General features: G+C 35.9%; 2 protein-coding genes across 2 annotated transcripts; both read right to left on the bottom strand.

The window, feature by feature from the left end:
* Nucleotides 1–206: 206 nt before the first annotated feature.
* LOC122008155 (UPF0664 stress-induced protein C29B12.11c-like) lies at nucleotides 207–3,120 on the bottom strand. Its single transcript, XM_042563767.1, has 5 exons — nucleotides 2,944–3,120; nucleotides 1,853–1,958; nucleotides 988–1,059; nucleotides 667–890; nucleotides 207–569 (listed from the first exon to the last, which is right to left on the bottom strand). The coding sequence occupies exons 1-5, from the start codon at nucleotides 3,051–3,053 to the stop codon at nucleotides 461–463; spliced, it is 621 nt and encodes a 206-aa protein (XP_042419701.1). The 5' UTR covers nucleotides 3,054–3,120; the 3' UTR covers nucleotides 207–460.
* A 558-nt stretch (nucleotides 3,121–3,678) lies between these two features.
* Nucleotides 3,679–4,859, bottom strand: LOC122011447 (two-component response regulator-like APRR1). The gene is made up of 3 exons (XM_042567838.1): nucleotides 4,436–4,859; nucleotides 4,204–4,326; nucleotides 3,679–4,107 (listed from the first exon to the last, which is right to left on the bottom strand). Exons 1-3 carry the CDS (start codon nucleotides 4,664–4,666, stop codon nucleotides 3,805–3,807), a joined length of 657 nt encoding a protein of 218 aa, XP_042423772.1. The 5' UTR covers nucleotides 4,667–4,859; the 3' UTR covers nucleotides 3,679–3,804.
* Nucleotides 4,860–12,036: the final 7,177 nt, after the last annotated feature.

Here is a 12,036-nt window from a genome sequence, read left to right as displayed (position 1 = left end):
GCTATTTACATTTATTCAATAAATATTATCAATTTAACCATAACCACACTTGCAAAGAGTGTTGTGAAAAATACCCAAGGACATAGCCAGAGTTTTTTTATCACACGATAAATTTATAAAATTGAACAAGAATCCAAAGATCAAAAAATTACCCTCCGATATAATGACTAAATTCTATTTCTTGATTGATTCTTTTTCAATAGTAATGAGACAAGACCGTCAAAGTGATGAATTTCACCTTTTTACAAAATTACACAGTTGTTAATGCATGTTTTTGATACCATATGAGCAGATGAAAGCAGCACAAAAGGCACCAAATTAACGACGGTATATGGATATCAAACTTACAGAATTATGGAACCATAAACTTAATGCAGTGTGTCAAAGCATCTACGCGAAGAGAATCACACTTACAAGAACTACCAGACATCTTGAGATATTATGACAGTGGTTTGGCACCTTAATACGAGTTTTCAGCAGAGTTAGGATGATATGTTCTCCTCCTCAGTTGAGATTCAGGAGTGGGTTGCTGCAAAAAGATCCTAGTCGGATCATTCGGATCAACATACCTGCACATAGAGATGTTGAATCAGACAAACTTAAAACTAGAGGAATGCCAACATTTCAATTGCAAACATTTGATGTTATCGATGCCCGTCTACTCACGCGCGCCTCATCATGTCATCCACTGGAGTCTGAGCAGCTTGTAGTGGATCCACATGGGCTGCAGCTTCTTGAGCACGATAAGCAGCTGCATGCTGATTGTATTGCCTCACGGTTCCAATGAGATTTAAGAAAAGAGGAACAAAAGTTCCACATCCACCTTCCTTGAACAAGATTTTGAATTTGTGAGTTGAGTAGAGTGCACTGTGCTGGCCCTCTGGTACCACCTGAGTTAGGCACATCCAAATGAAATGATTGAGCCATCAAATGTATATTCAAAAAAGGTCAAAAAAAAAAAAAAAATAGTGCCTGTCCAGTACTTACAGGTTCCACGGATCCTGATATGTTATTACAGTGAAATATTGGCTGGTTGAATTTTTCTCCATGAACAAATAGCTGCAAAAGAAAGCAAGCTATGCTTACACGGAGATAATAACCAAGCATGTGTTTGGAGATGCTAATGAACAAACAAAAGAACAAAGCAGTTAATGCTCAAAATGAAAGATTCTATGCATGCTACAACATATGAGGGAAACAAGGGGGAATTGGAAGAATTCAGAAGTAGCTGTTTGGCATTTTACAATCCCACTGACACCGTGCAAACTAGATTCTGCTCGAACAGGGAACGAGAATGCAGGCAGCTTTTATCAGGTGGTGCGCATATCATGTCTATAGATATTCTTTAAGAGAGCTTATCTGAGTACACCATATGCGCCATATGTAATCTTTAGTTAGCAGACATGGCTAACTATTTGCAATATTGTCCCTATCAGCTACATGTTAGATGTTGTAAGCAACAGTGAAAAATCCAGTTGTAGAACGAGCTACTTACAAAATAAATTGGTGATACGATGTATACTTCTGGCTAATGCAACATAAAATTATGCTGTTTGACCATTACCAAAAATATATTGGCAACCCCAGAGATTAACTTAACAAAATCAGTTTCACTTGCAATTTTTAATAACCAAATTAATAAAGATTATGGAACCAAATAATGACAGAAGATATGTTCATAAAAAATTCTACAGACTATTATACATGAAATAAAATAAAGAATATGTAATAGGGACAATCAAAGTTATGGCTCAGCAGAAAGTACCATCCACTCGTGCCAAGCAAATATGAATCCCATGCACAAGATGCCAAATGCAATTAGTAGTATACAATTAATTCAGAAAGCTCATACCAGAGGCATATCAAAAGCCACAAAGTTTCCAACAGGTTTCTTTGCAACAAACACCATCCTTATGTTTGACAAGTAAATAATTCCCTTTGCTTTGACATGATCTTCTCTGGAAATAAAATCAACTGAATTAAAAAAAAAGCATTTGATGCGATTGCAGCATTTTAGATTTGCATAACACAAGGTAGGCAACTAAGGCACATGCTATAGATTGATTTTATAATGAACAGAAGGCACAATTCATTGGTTAGTTTCTACCAACATCAGATTTCTGAAACATATGGGTAAGTGCAGAAACAGCTGATTACATACATTGATTAGTTAATTCATATATCGTAGAAATCATTCACAATTTCTTTAAAGCAGATTGAATGATACGATATGTGTAAATTATCTCAAATTACATCTTGTTGCTTTGTCTACAACAAATAGACACGAACAACAATAGATAATAAAAAACATTTAAAAAATATATAAAACGAGGTAAACAATCACAGAGATAAAAACTTCTGGTTGAAAGCACATATGACGAGCAAAGCTAATAACTTTACATTGGAGGCACGTATTACACAATGAAAACTATAAGTGCCTTATATGGTTCGTTAATGGTACATTTTCCTACAACTCGGTTTTGTTTGAAAAAGCTCCTGGTTTTCAACTGCATTTTGTTTGGATCAGATACTAGAATCGAAACCATCTATAGGATGTGTATCATCGACCAAAAATAAGCGGATGCGTAGGAGCCTAATCTAGGGTAAAATCAATAGTAACGAAGAGCACACTTCCGAATATCACACACATCCATCCTATGAAGTACATGCATGAGAGTTCAATATGACTAATGTAACAAGACGGTCCTAAAAAAGCTCTGAAAGAAGATTCATCTCCGCAAGTTTCTCAATCATATTCGGAACAAAAGCTCAACCATTCACGACGCGATAATACGTAATTGCACAAATTCGCATCACATGCACACGGGATCATCCAAAACCGAGATCACTCTGAAAAATTTCCTCTTTGGTAAGATAAACACACACATTAAAAAAAAAGACTAATCCAAGAGCGGAATCAGGAATCGAGGAAGGGGAATGAACCCGGGGATTTTGTCGATCTCGAACTCGACGCCATCCCTAGCGAGCACGAACAACTCGCCGACGAAGGGCACGGGCATCCCGTTGGGGAACAGCTGAGGGTTCATCGCCATCTCCGTCGTTTCCTATCTCGCTTTCTCGCCTTCGAATCAAATGGAAATTTGAGTTCGTCTATTTGGGCAAACCCGGATCCGGAACCTTCCAGATTGGTCGTTCCGCTGACGTAAACGCGTCGCATATTATTTTATGTAAAGATTTTATTTTAAATTTTAAATAAGATAATTAAAAAAATTATATATAAGTTAATTTATCTATTATCTAAATTTAAATTTAATAAATAATAATTTGTTAAATTTAAGAAATAAAAAATTTCTATTCTAAAAATAAAATATTATTTGTTTCAACTTATTTTATAAATATAATAATAAAATAGAAAAAAAATAATAAAAATATTGGAATAGTTGATTTAGCGGGTAGTGAAAATTGATTATTTAAATTTAATAAAATAAATTATTTATTTTAAATTTTAATACAGTGATAGAAAATTTGATATGTGTACTTTTATCTTGTTTTTCATGATTATTGATATTTTTTACCTGTATGATTTTTGTTAAATAAAATATTTTTTCAAAATAAATGATCAATTTTGACTATTTACTGGGCGCCGTAGTGTATATATATATATATTTAAAAATATTAATTTAATTATTTGAAATGTTTAATTAATCTATAAAACTATGCTTTAAAAATATATATTATTTTTAAAAAACTGAAAATTAAAATACAGAAACTACGCTGCTCCTGCAGCGACACTACTAACCTTCCATCTCTCTCGTTCTTCATTAAACTAACTTCTCTTGGTATTTAGGAGAAAATATTGATGGAGAATGCGTCGGCGAAGCCGGCAAGGAGCTCCTCGTCGTAGCAGCTCTCCGTTTGGTCCTCCTCAGCCAGCGCCGCCTGCAACTGGCTCCTCCAGTCCACCTCCACCTTACGGCTCTTGCTCTGCTTATGCTCAGCGTCGTCGTAGCTGTAGAACTCGAAGTTGTTCCCATTCGCTGCCTCCATCTCCGTCTCCGTCTCCGTCTCCGTTTCCATCTCCCCGTTCCTTTTGAACCGACCTCTCACTCGCGGCCGGCTGTCGGCCAACGTCTTCCTGCACGCGTACTTAGAAAGCAGAGGGGGATGTGAATGGCATCGACTCATCAGAATTCTTCTTCAATCAGGATCGATCAATTTAAAATGGAAAAAAATAATAGTTACAGTGATCTTCCTGCGGAAGTTCCTTTGATTTCGTTTGCTCCGATACCTCTCGATCCTTTCCTTCCTCTCCTCGGCGCTGTATCGCCCGACGCGATGATTAGCGTTGGGACAACTCATCATCCCCTGCAATAGTATCCACGGAGCAACAAAAAAAGATTCAATTTTGAATGCGGGGAACGATTCTAAATGGGAGTTTGGTAGGTACGGGAGGAGAAATCTGTCGACGAACGACCTGGAGGTCGCCGGCGCTGAGGACCCGCCTCATGGGGGGGCTGGCGTTAGAGTTGAGGACGTGGTGGTGGTGGAAGGGAAGCGAGTGGGAGCTGCTCCTCCTCTGGAGATATGATCGAGGAAGTCCATGAGGAGGAGGAGGAGCAGGGTACGCCGCCACCGCCATGGTCGCCGCTGTGGCGGAGAAGAAGAGCGGGTGGAGGCCACTGTCGCTGTAAGAGGAATCGAACATGGCTATGCAAAGCGCTGAGTGAGAGCAGGAGAAGCGTGTGCGCGCCTACTTATCACCGATGCTCTAGTTGCGCTGATCATGGTGGATCTCTGTGAATGTGGAATTAAGTGTGGCTTGTGAGGCTAATGATGTGATCTCCCATCTCTCTTATGCCAGTGAGGGAAGATCACAGCAGCAGCTTCTTGTGGTGTCCATGGAGTAGGTCATCTGTTTGAATTAATAGATGAAAAAATAAAATAAAATAAAATAGAGAATAATTATTTAATTGATATTTATTAAAGTGTTTATATAAATTGTCTAAATAATAATGGAAAGATTAAATATGACCTATAATTTATAAGTATAATAATAAATATAATAGATTTGGAATATTATTTTTACTATTTGATTCATATATTGTGAAGCTAAATATAATAATATCAATTAATTGAAATCAATTTGAGATTATTTTTCATTATCATTGATACGGTGCATAAAGGTGAGGTCCGATAAGACTAGGTAGTCAGAAGTTAAGGGGACGTGATAGTCAGAAGTCAAAAGGGCATGACAGTCAAAAGTTAAGAGAACGTGACAGTCAGCAGTTAGGGGAAAGAAAGAGTTAGATCACCTGACGTTATCAGAAGCATAATTCTCGATCGGATACTAACAGATCAGGATATCAAATTAAAGACATGAGATGTAGCATGGAGTAAGGTTGGACCTTCCCCAACTGGTCTGGTTTCCTCAACCCGATCTGCATAGACAGGCCTAGTATTTTCAGTAAGACAACTCTCAGTCGACCCTTCAGTACTTTAAGCGTGAAAGATGGGGCCCTCATCGCAGCTCATCTTCCTCATCAAGACTCGGGCCAGGCGCCACACCCTAATGGTCAGCCCGAACGGCCCATAGATAAACCCGGGCGGGACAGAAGGCACTAGGCGACAACAATGTCAGGGAATCGTAACAACCTTCCAGGGAATAACCGCCATATATCAGGGAATATTCCAAGAGTTTGCTGTCATCTGCGAGTAGAACCTTCTTTCAGTTCATAAGATGATGTCATGTGTCCTCCATCACCCGACAGGCTCTGACACCCGACATTCTCTAACATTGATCAGGCTCCAGAGGTACGCGTGGTCAGATAAAAAGGGAGGTCCTCTCTCTTGAGCAGGTATGCGCACATTCACACTTGTTTTCTACAGTTTTTTTCCTTCGTACACTATTCTTCTAGGAAAAAAGTATCTGACTTGAGCGTTGGAGGGCTTGCGCCAGGGACTTTTTCCCTTATTTCTTATCTCTAATGTTCCGTGTGCTTATCTGAGTGTGGGTAGAGCCCAAGTACCACCGGTTTAATCACCATCTTCCGTCAGTCCCACGTGGGGTCTGTTTTCCTGGGCACATAAGCTAGGGGCGTCCAAGTCACCTCTTCGTCAACACCAACGACATCTCAGCTGGCCTTCGCCTGACTCAGATTCTGGACAGGATCAATCGCCATTACCCTCGACAAACTCAACGAGAGTGCCTTAACGTTGAGTTTGAGTGCTAACTTGATGAAATGTTGTCTGAATAATGGCTTGGTAAATATATCAGCAATTTGATGTTCTGTAGAGATGTAAGAAACTGAAAATTGTCGAGTCACCATACGCTCATGAACAAAATGGAAATCAATCTCTACATGCTTGGTACGAGCATGAAAAACAGGATTTTTCGTAAGATAAGTTGCTCTAATATTATCACACCAGATTTTATACGTAGCAGTTAGGGAAAAGTGTAATTTAGAAAGAAAATATTATAGCTAAATAATTTCTGACGTCGCATTAGCTATAACTTTATATTCAACTTCAGTAATTGAGCGAGAGACTATAGGTTGTTTCTTTGAAAACTAGGAAATAAGATTTCGACCAAGAAATATAGCATATCCACTAGTAGAACGTCTATCTTCGGAAGATTCAGCCCAATCTACATCACTGTAGACAATCAACTCTCGTGATAACTGATGATATAAAAGACCATGTAGCATAATGCCTTTGAGATATCGAAGAATTCTCTTAACATTTTACCAATGGTATTCAGTAGGAGTATGTATAAATTGACAGACACGATTCACAGCTAAAGCAATATCAAGTCATGTAATGGTAACATATTGTAGGGCACCAACAATGTTTCGGTAGATCTGAGGGTCAGACATTGAGAGGAGGATGAAGGTGCAGTGAAAACACCTTCAATGATTGGTGTGGAGATAAGACGTGCACCATCCATTTTAGCTCGTTGTAGAAGAGTAATATATTTATTTTGAGAGAGAAGACAATGTTCAGAATGTGAAAGAAACTCTATGTCAAGGAAAAAAATTAGCATTACCAAGATCCCGAATAGGAAACTCTTGACGAAGAAGATGGAGCAAAGTAATAATGTTGTTTTGATCACTACCAGTTATTAATATATCATCCACATAAATCAAAACAAATATTAAAAATTCCTCATTATATTTGTAAAATAGGGAAAAGTTAATTTTTGAACCAGAAAATTCCTGAGTATGAAACCGGGTAGATAGACGATGAAACCGTGCACGAGGTACTTGTCGAAGACCATATATAGATTTCTGAAGTTGACACACATGTGTTGGATGTTACGGGTGGATGAATCCAGGTGATTGCTCCATATAAACAGTTTCTTCAAGGTGTCCATGAAGGAAAACATTGGAAACATCTAATTGTCGTATCAGTCAATTGGAGCTAACAATTATAGATAGTAGTAATCTAATAGTCATAATTTTGATGACTGGACTAAAAGTATCATTGAAGTCAATACCTAATTGTTGATTAAAGCTTTTAGCAATAAGGCGAGCTTTGTAACGTTCAATAGATCCATCTGCACAATACTTAATTCGGTAAATTCATTTAAAGCCCACAATATTCATAGATGGAGTATGAGGAACCAAGCTCCAGGTTACATTACGAAGAAGAGCATCAAACTTTGTAGTCATCGTAGCACACCAATTTAGATCTTTGACTACCTGTTTAAAGCTAGAAGGTTCAATAAAATTGGAAGAAGTAATAAGAGCACGTGGTAGAGGATAATGAGTGGAAATTAGTTGACATCGTGTATAAATATCACTTAGAGGAAGCATTCACTAAGGAGTATCATCATCAAAACTACTCAGAGATTAGTGGTCAGACAGATGAAAATTAGAATTGGAGAGTGGATCACCACTAGCCGCTGAGTCTACAGGAATATGCGGAGATAGAGCATGACCCAAGATACCATCCCCCTTGTACTTTCAATATGTCTTGATGAATCAATATGTAGGGATTCTAGTATATTACTCGGTGATATTAGATAGGTGCCTTGATTATATGAAGAATGATCCAAGGTAGCAACTGCAAACGGGAAAAGAGATTCATCAAAAGTAACATATCGAGAAATATATTTCTGTCGGTCGAAATATAGAGGTAACGGTACCCATGATGCAAATTACTATAACCAAGAAAAATATATAGTAGAGAGCGAGGATTTAACTTGTGTTTAGAGTAAGTTAGTAGCCAAGGATAACATGCGCAACCAAAGATACGAAAGAAAGAGTAATCTGGAAGATGATTATAAAGTTTTTCTAATGGATACTTATTTTGAAGTAGTGGAGTGGGTAAATGATTGATAAAGTAAACTGTAGTTTGGACAGTATCATCCCAAAATTTAAGTGGAACTAAGGCATGATTAAGAAGAGCTAAGGCAGTTTCAACTACATGATGATATTTTCTCTCGATGGATCTATTTTGTTCAGGAGCGTGGGGACAAGAGACTCGATGGAGGATGCCAGAGGAAGTAAGATGGCAATGAAGCACTTGATACTCTTCATCCCAATCAGAACGAAGGGAGAGTATTTTACGATCAAAATAACGTTCAACATACTTTTGAAAACGATAAAAAATATCGAAGAGATCAAATTTTCTTTTTATAGGAAAAATACAAGTGAACTTGCTAATGTTATTAATAAAAATAACATAATAAAGAAAACCCTGATGAGAAAGAATAGGAGCAGGACCCCATACATCAGAGTGAATAATTTTCAAAGAAAAGGTAGAGTTGCGAGTAGAGGATACAAAAGGTAGTTTATGAAATTTTACTTTCATACAAGCTTCGCATAAATGAGATGATGATGCTAAAGAAGTTGGTAAACCAAAACGACTAATAATGTCTTGAACAAGGTGTAGAGACGGATGACCAAGACATGAATGTCAAGAGAATTTGTCCTTGTGTTCTCCAATAAAGGTATTAAGAGAGGTGGGTTGAAGATGATAAAGATCATTTTTAGTGTCCCTTTGGACTAGAATAGTTCCTGTCATGGGATCCTTCACAAGACAATGATGAGAATGAAATTCAAAAAACACATGATTATCAAGAGTAAATTGGCATACGGAAAGTAAAATAGAAGAAACATGAAGAGTATTGCGCATGTGAAAAGTATGACCACATGAATGAAAGGAGATGTTTCCAATGTGAGCAATTTACAAATCTGAGCCATTGCTTATTTGTACCATGTCAGGTCTATGATAAGGTGAACCTTCTATAAGAATATCATACTCTGGTGTTATATGATGAATTGCTCCAGAATCTGGATGTCATCCTGAAATTGATGCCATTACCTATTTATACCATGTCAGGTCCATGATAAAGTGAAGCTTCTGTAAGAATAGCATACTCCGGTATAACATGATGAGTTGCTCCATAATTTAGATGTCATCTTGGGGTTTTAGGAACCGATGACGTTGCATTAGGAGGGATGGAGAGTGAGAATGCTCCAGAATGAGATGATTGAGTACTAGATTGTCAAGATGAGGGAGAGGGTCAATTTGATGATACAGGTCCTCCTTGAAAATTTGAATCGTATCTTTTACAATAATTTTGAGCATAATGACCATAGTTGAAGCAAATCTGACAACATCCTTGACCTCGACCTCAACCTCGACCTCGGCATCTGAAACCTCCAATCTGATTTTGATAACCATGTTGGGGAGGAGACTGATTATGTTAATTAAGTTATGGAGTTTTGCTAATCATGTGTGCCGATAAAGAAATAAATCTGGCATCCTTTGAGATTGTATTTGTAGAAACCTTTCATGAGAGGATAACATATTATGAAGAGTTTCGAGTTATACTTGATCATTGTGAGTCATCATACTAGGAACAAAGCTATCATATTGAGGACTCAAACCTATAAGAGCATGCATTAATAGTTTTGGATCAGAGACCAGATGTCCAATTGTAGCTAGGCTATTAGCAATGGTCTTAACTGATTGCATATAGTCACTGATAGAGGCATCTCTTTGTTGAACATACTGTAATTGTAGACGAAGTTGGAAAACCCGTGCTTGAGAGTGGGATGCAAAAGAATGATCAAGATCTTCCCAAACCTGACGAGAGGTGTTGAAGCCAACGAGCATTGGAAGTATAGGCTCGGTAATTGATGAGATTAACCAAGACAAGACTAATTGATCATTCTTAAATCAAATAGTATAAGATGGATCATCTTTTTAAGGTGAGGATGAAATACCATTAACACGATCAAGTAAGTCATGAATACAAAGTAAAGAAAGAAATTGTAATTTCGAAAGTAAATAATTATCATGGTCAACAGAAAAAGAAGAAATCATATGAAAAGGGAAAGATATATTTTGTGATGGCACAGGGATCTCAATAAAATTGACAAAAGATTTTTTTTTTCCTCGATTTTTTTCTCTACTGCTTTATTTTTTTTCATTTTTTCCCTTTTGTTCTGCTCATTTTTCCCTCTTTTTTTCTTCTCATTTTTTTTCTTTGTTTTCTTCCTGCTTTTTTTCGTTGCTTTTTTCCCTAACAGAACTTTTTTTTTCGTTGCTTTTTTCCCTAACAGAACCAGGGAAAAAATGGAGAAGAAAAAAAAATAAAATGAACAAATAATAATTTTATCTTGCTACGATTGACGTTGTCGAAGTTGTTATCGTCGATGGAAAAGAGTTGCTAATAAAAGAAGAAAAGTTGCTGCTGTCGAAGTTGCCGAGGTTGCTACACTATAAACAATTATATCAAACCTCGATGTAGAAACTCCTGTAGCTACTGTAACAAAAATTCGGAAGAGGAAAATTAGAAGGAAGAGAAAATAACTCTGATATCATGTTGAAACTAATAGATGAAGAAAATAATAGATTAGAAAATAATTCTTTCATTGATATTTACTAAAGCCAATAAACTTATTTATATAAGTTGTCTAAACAATAATGGAAAGATTAAATATGACATACAATTTATAAGCATATCAATAAATATAATAGATTTCATATCAATAAATATAATAGATTTGGAAGTATTATTTTTTGCTATTTAATTAATATCGATCTTGATTGTGATGTTAAATATAATATATCTCAATTGATTGAAATCAATTCGAGATTATTTTATATATATATATATATATAGCGCTGATATCCTGCGCGACGCGCACAGTGCGCAACTGTGCGCGTCGCGCAGGATTTCAGCGTTTTTTTTTTTTAATTTTTTTTTAAAATTTTGAATTAAAAAAATAATTAAAATATGTTTTAAAAATTTTATTTTTAGGATTCATGTTTCCCAATTGGGTTATAATTTGTAAGTTATTTTTTTTTAAGATTTTATCTTTAGGGTTCAGATTTCTCAATTGGGTTATAGTATTTAGTAAAAAGAAAAATTAAAAAAATAAATTTAAGTATTTATAGAGTATTATAATGTGTTTAGGAGATATATTCATGAATTAGATATTTATATATAAGAAAATATTGATTTTTTAAAATTTAAAATAAAAAAAAAACTATAAAAAGTCTGATATGCTGCGCGCGGGCATAGTCGCGCACTGTGCGGCGCGCAGCATATCAACATTATATATATATATATATATATATATATATATATATATATATAATGATGTCCACCTTACTATTCAACCATATATATAATTATCTAGCTGCCCTCTAATATTGTTATCTATCGCCTAAATCTTCTATCTAATTTTTAAATAGGTTAAACGCATAGTTTGTAGAATCGCGATCCTATACAAAATCAATTTAGGGTCCGGATCGGATCATAAAATCATACGATTCTACCAAAAACCTTTGAAATTTTATGATAGATGATTAATAATTAGAAAAAAATCTAAATAACTCATTTTAATAATAATAATAATAATCAACCTCAAGAATATTCTCTTATTTTACAAGATCTAATTTAAAGGACAACAAAGCACTTAACGTAGTAGAAGCTATTGAATTCTTTAATTCGAACACGAATGTTAAAATAATCTTCTAAAGACTCATTCATTCCATAGAATATTGGACAATAGACATCAAAAACTTATCATTTTGGGGGAAAAGAAATGATAAAATATT

The sequence above is a fragment of the Zingiber officinale genome, chromosome 8A (assembly GCF_018446385.1).
Source record: "Zingiber officinale cultivar Zhangliang chromosome 8A, Zo_v1.1, whole genome shotgun sequence".
NCBI classification, from domain to species: Eukaryota; Viridiplantae; Streptophyta; class Magnoliopsida; order Zingiberales; family Zingiberaceae; genus Zingiber; species Zingiber officinale.
This window is presented reverse-complemented; position numbering and strand designations above follow the sequence as displayed.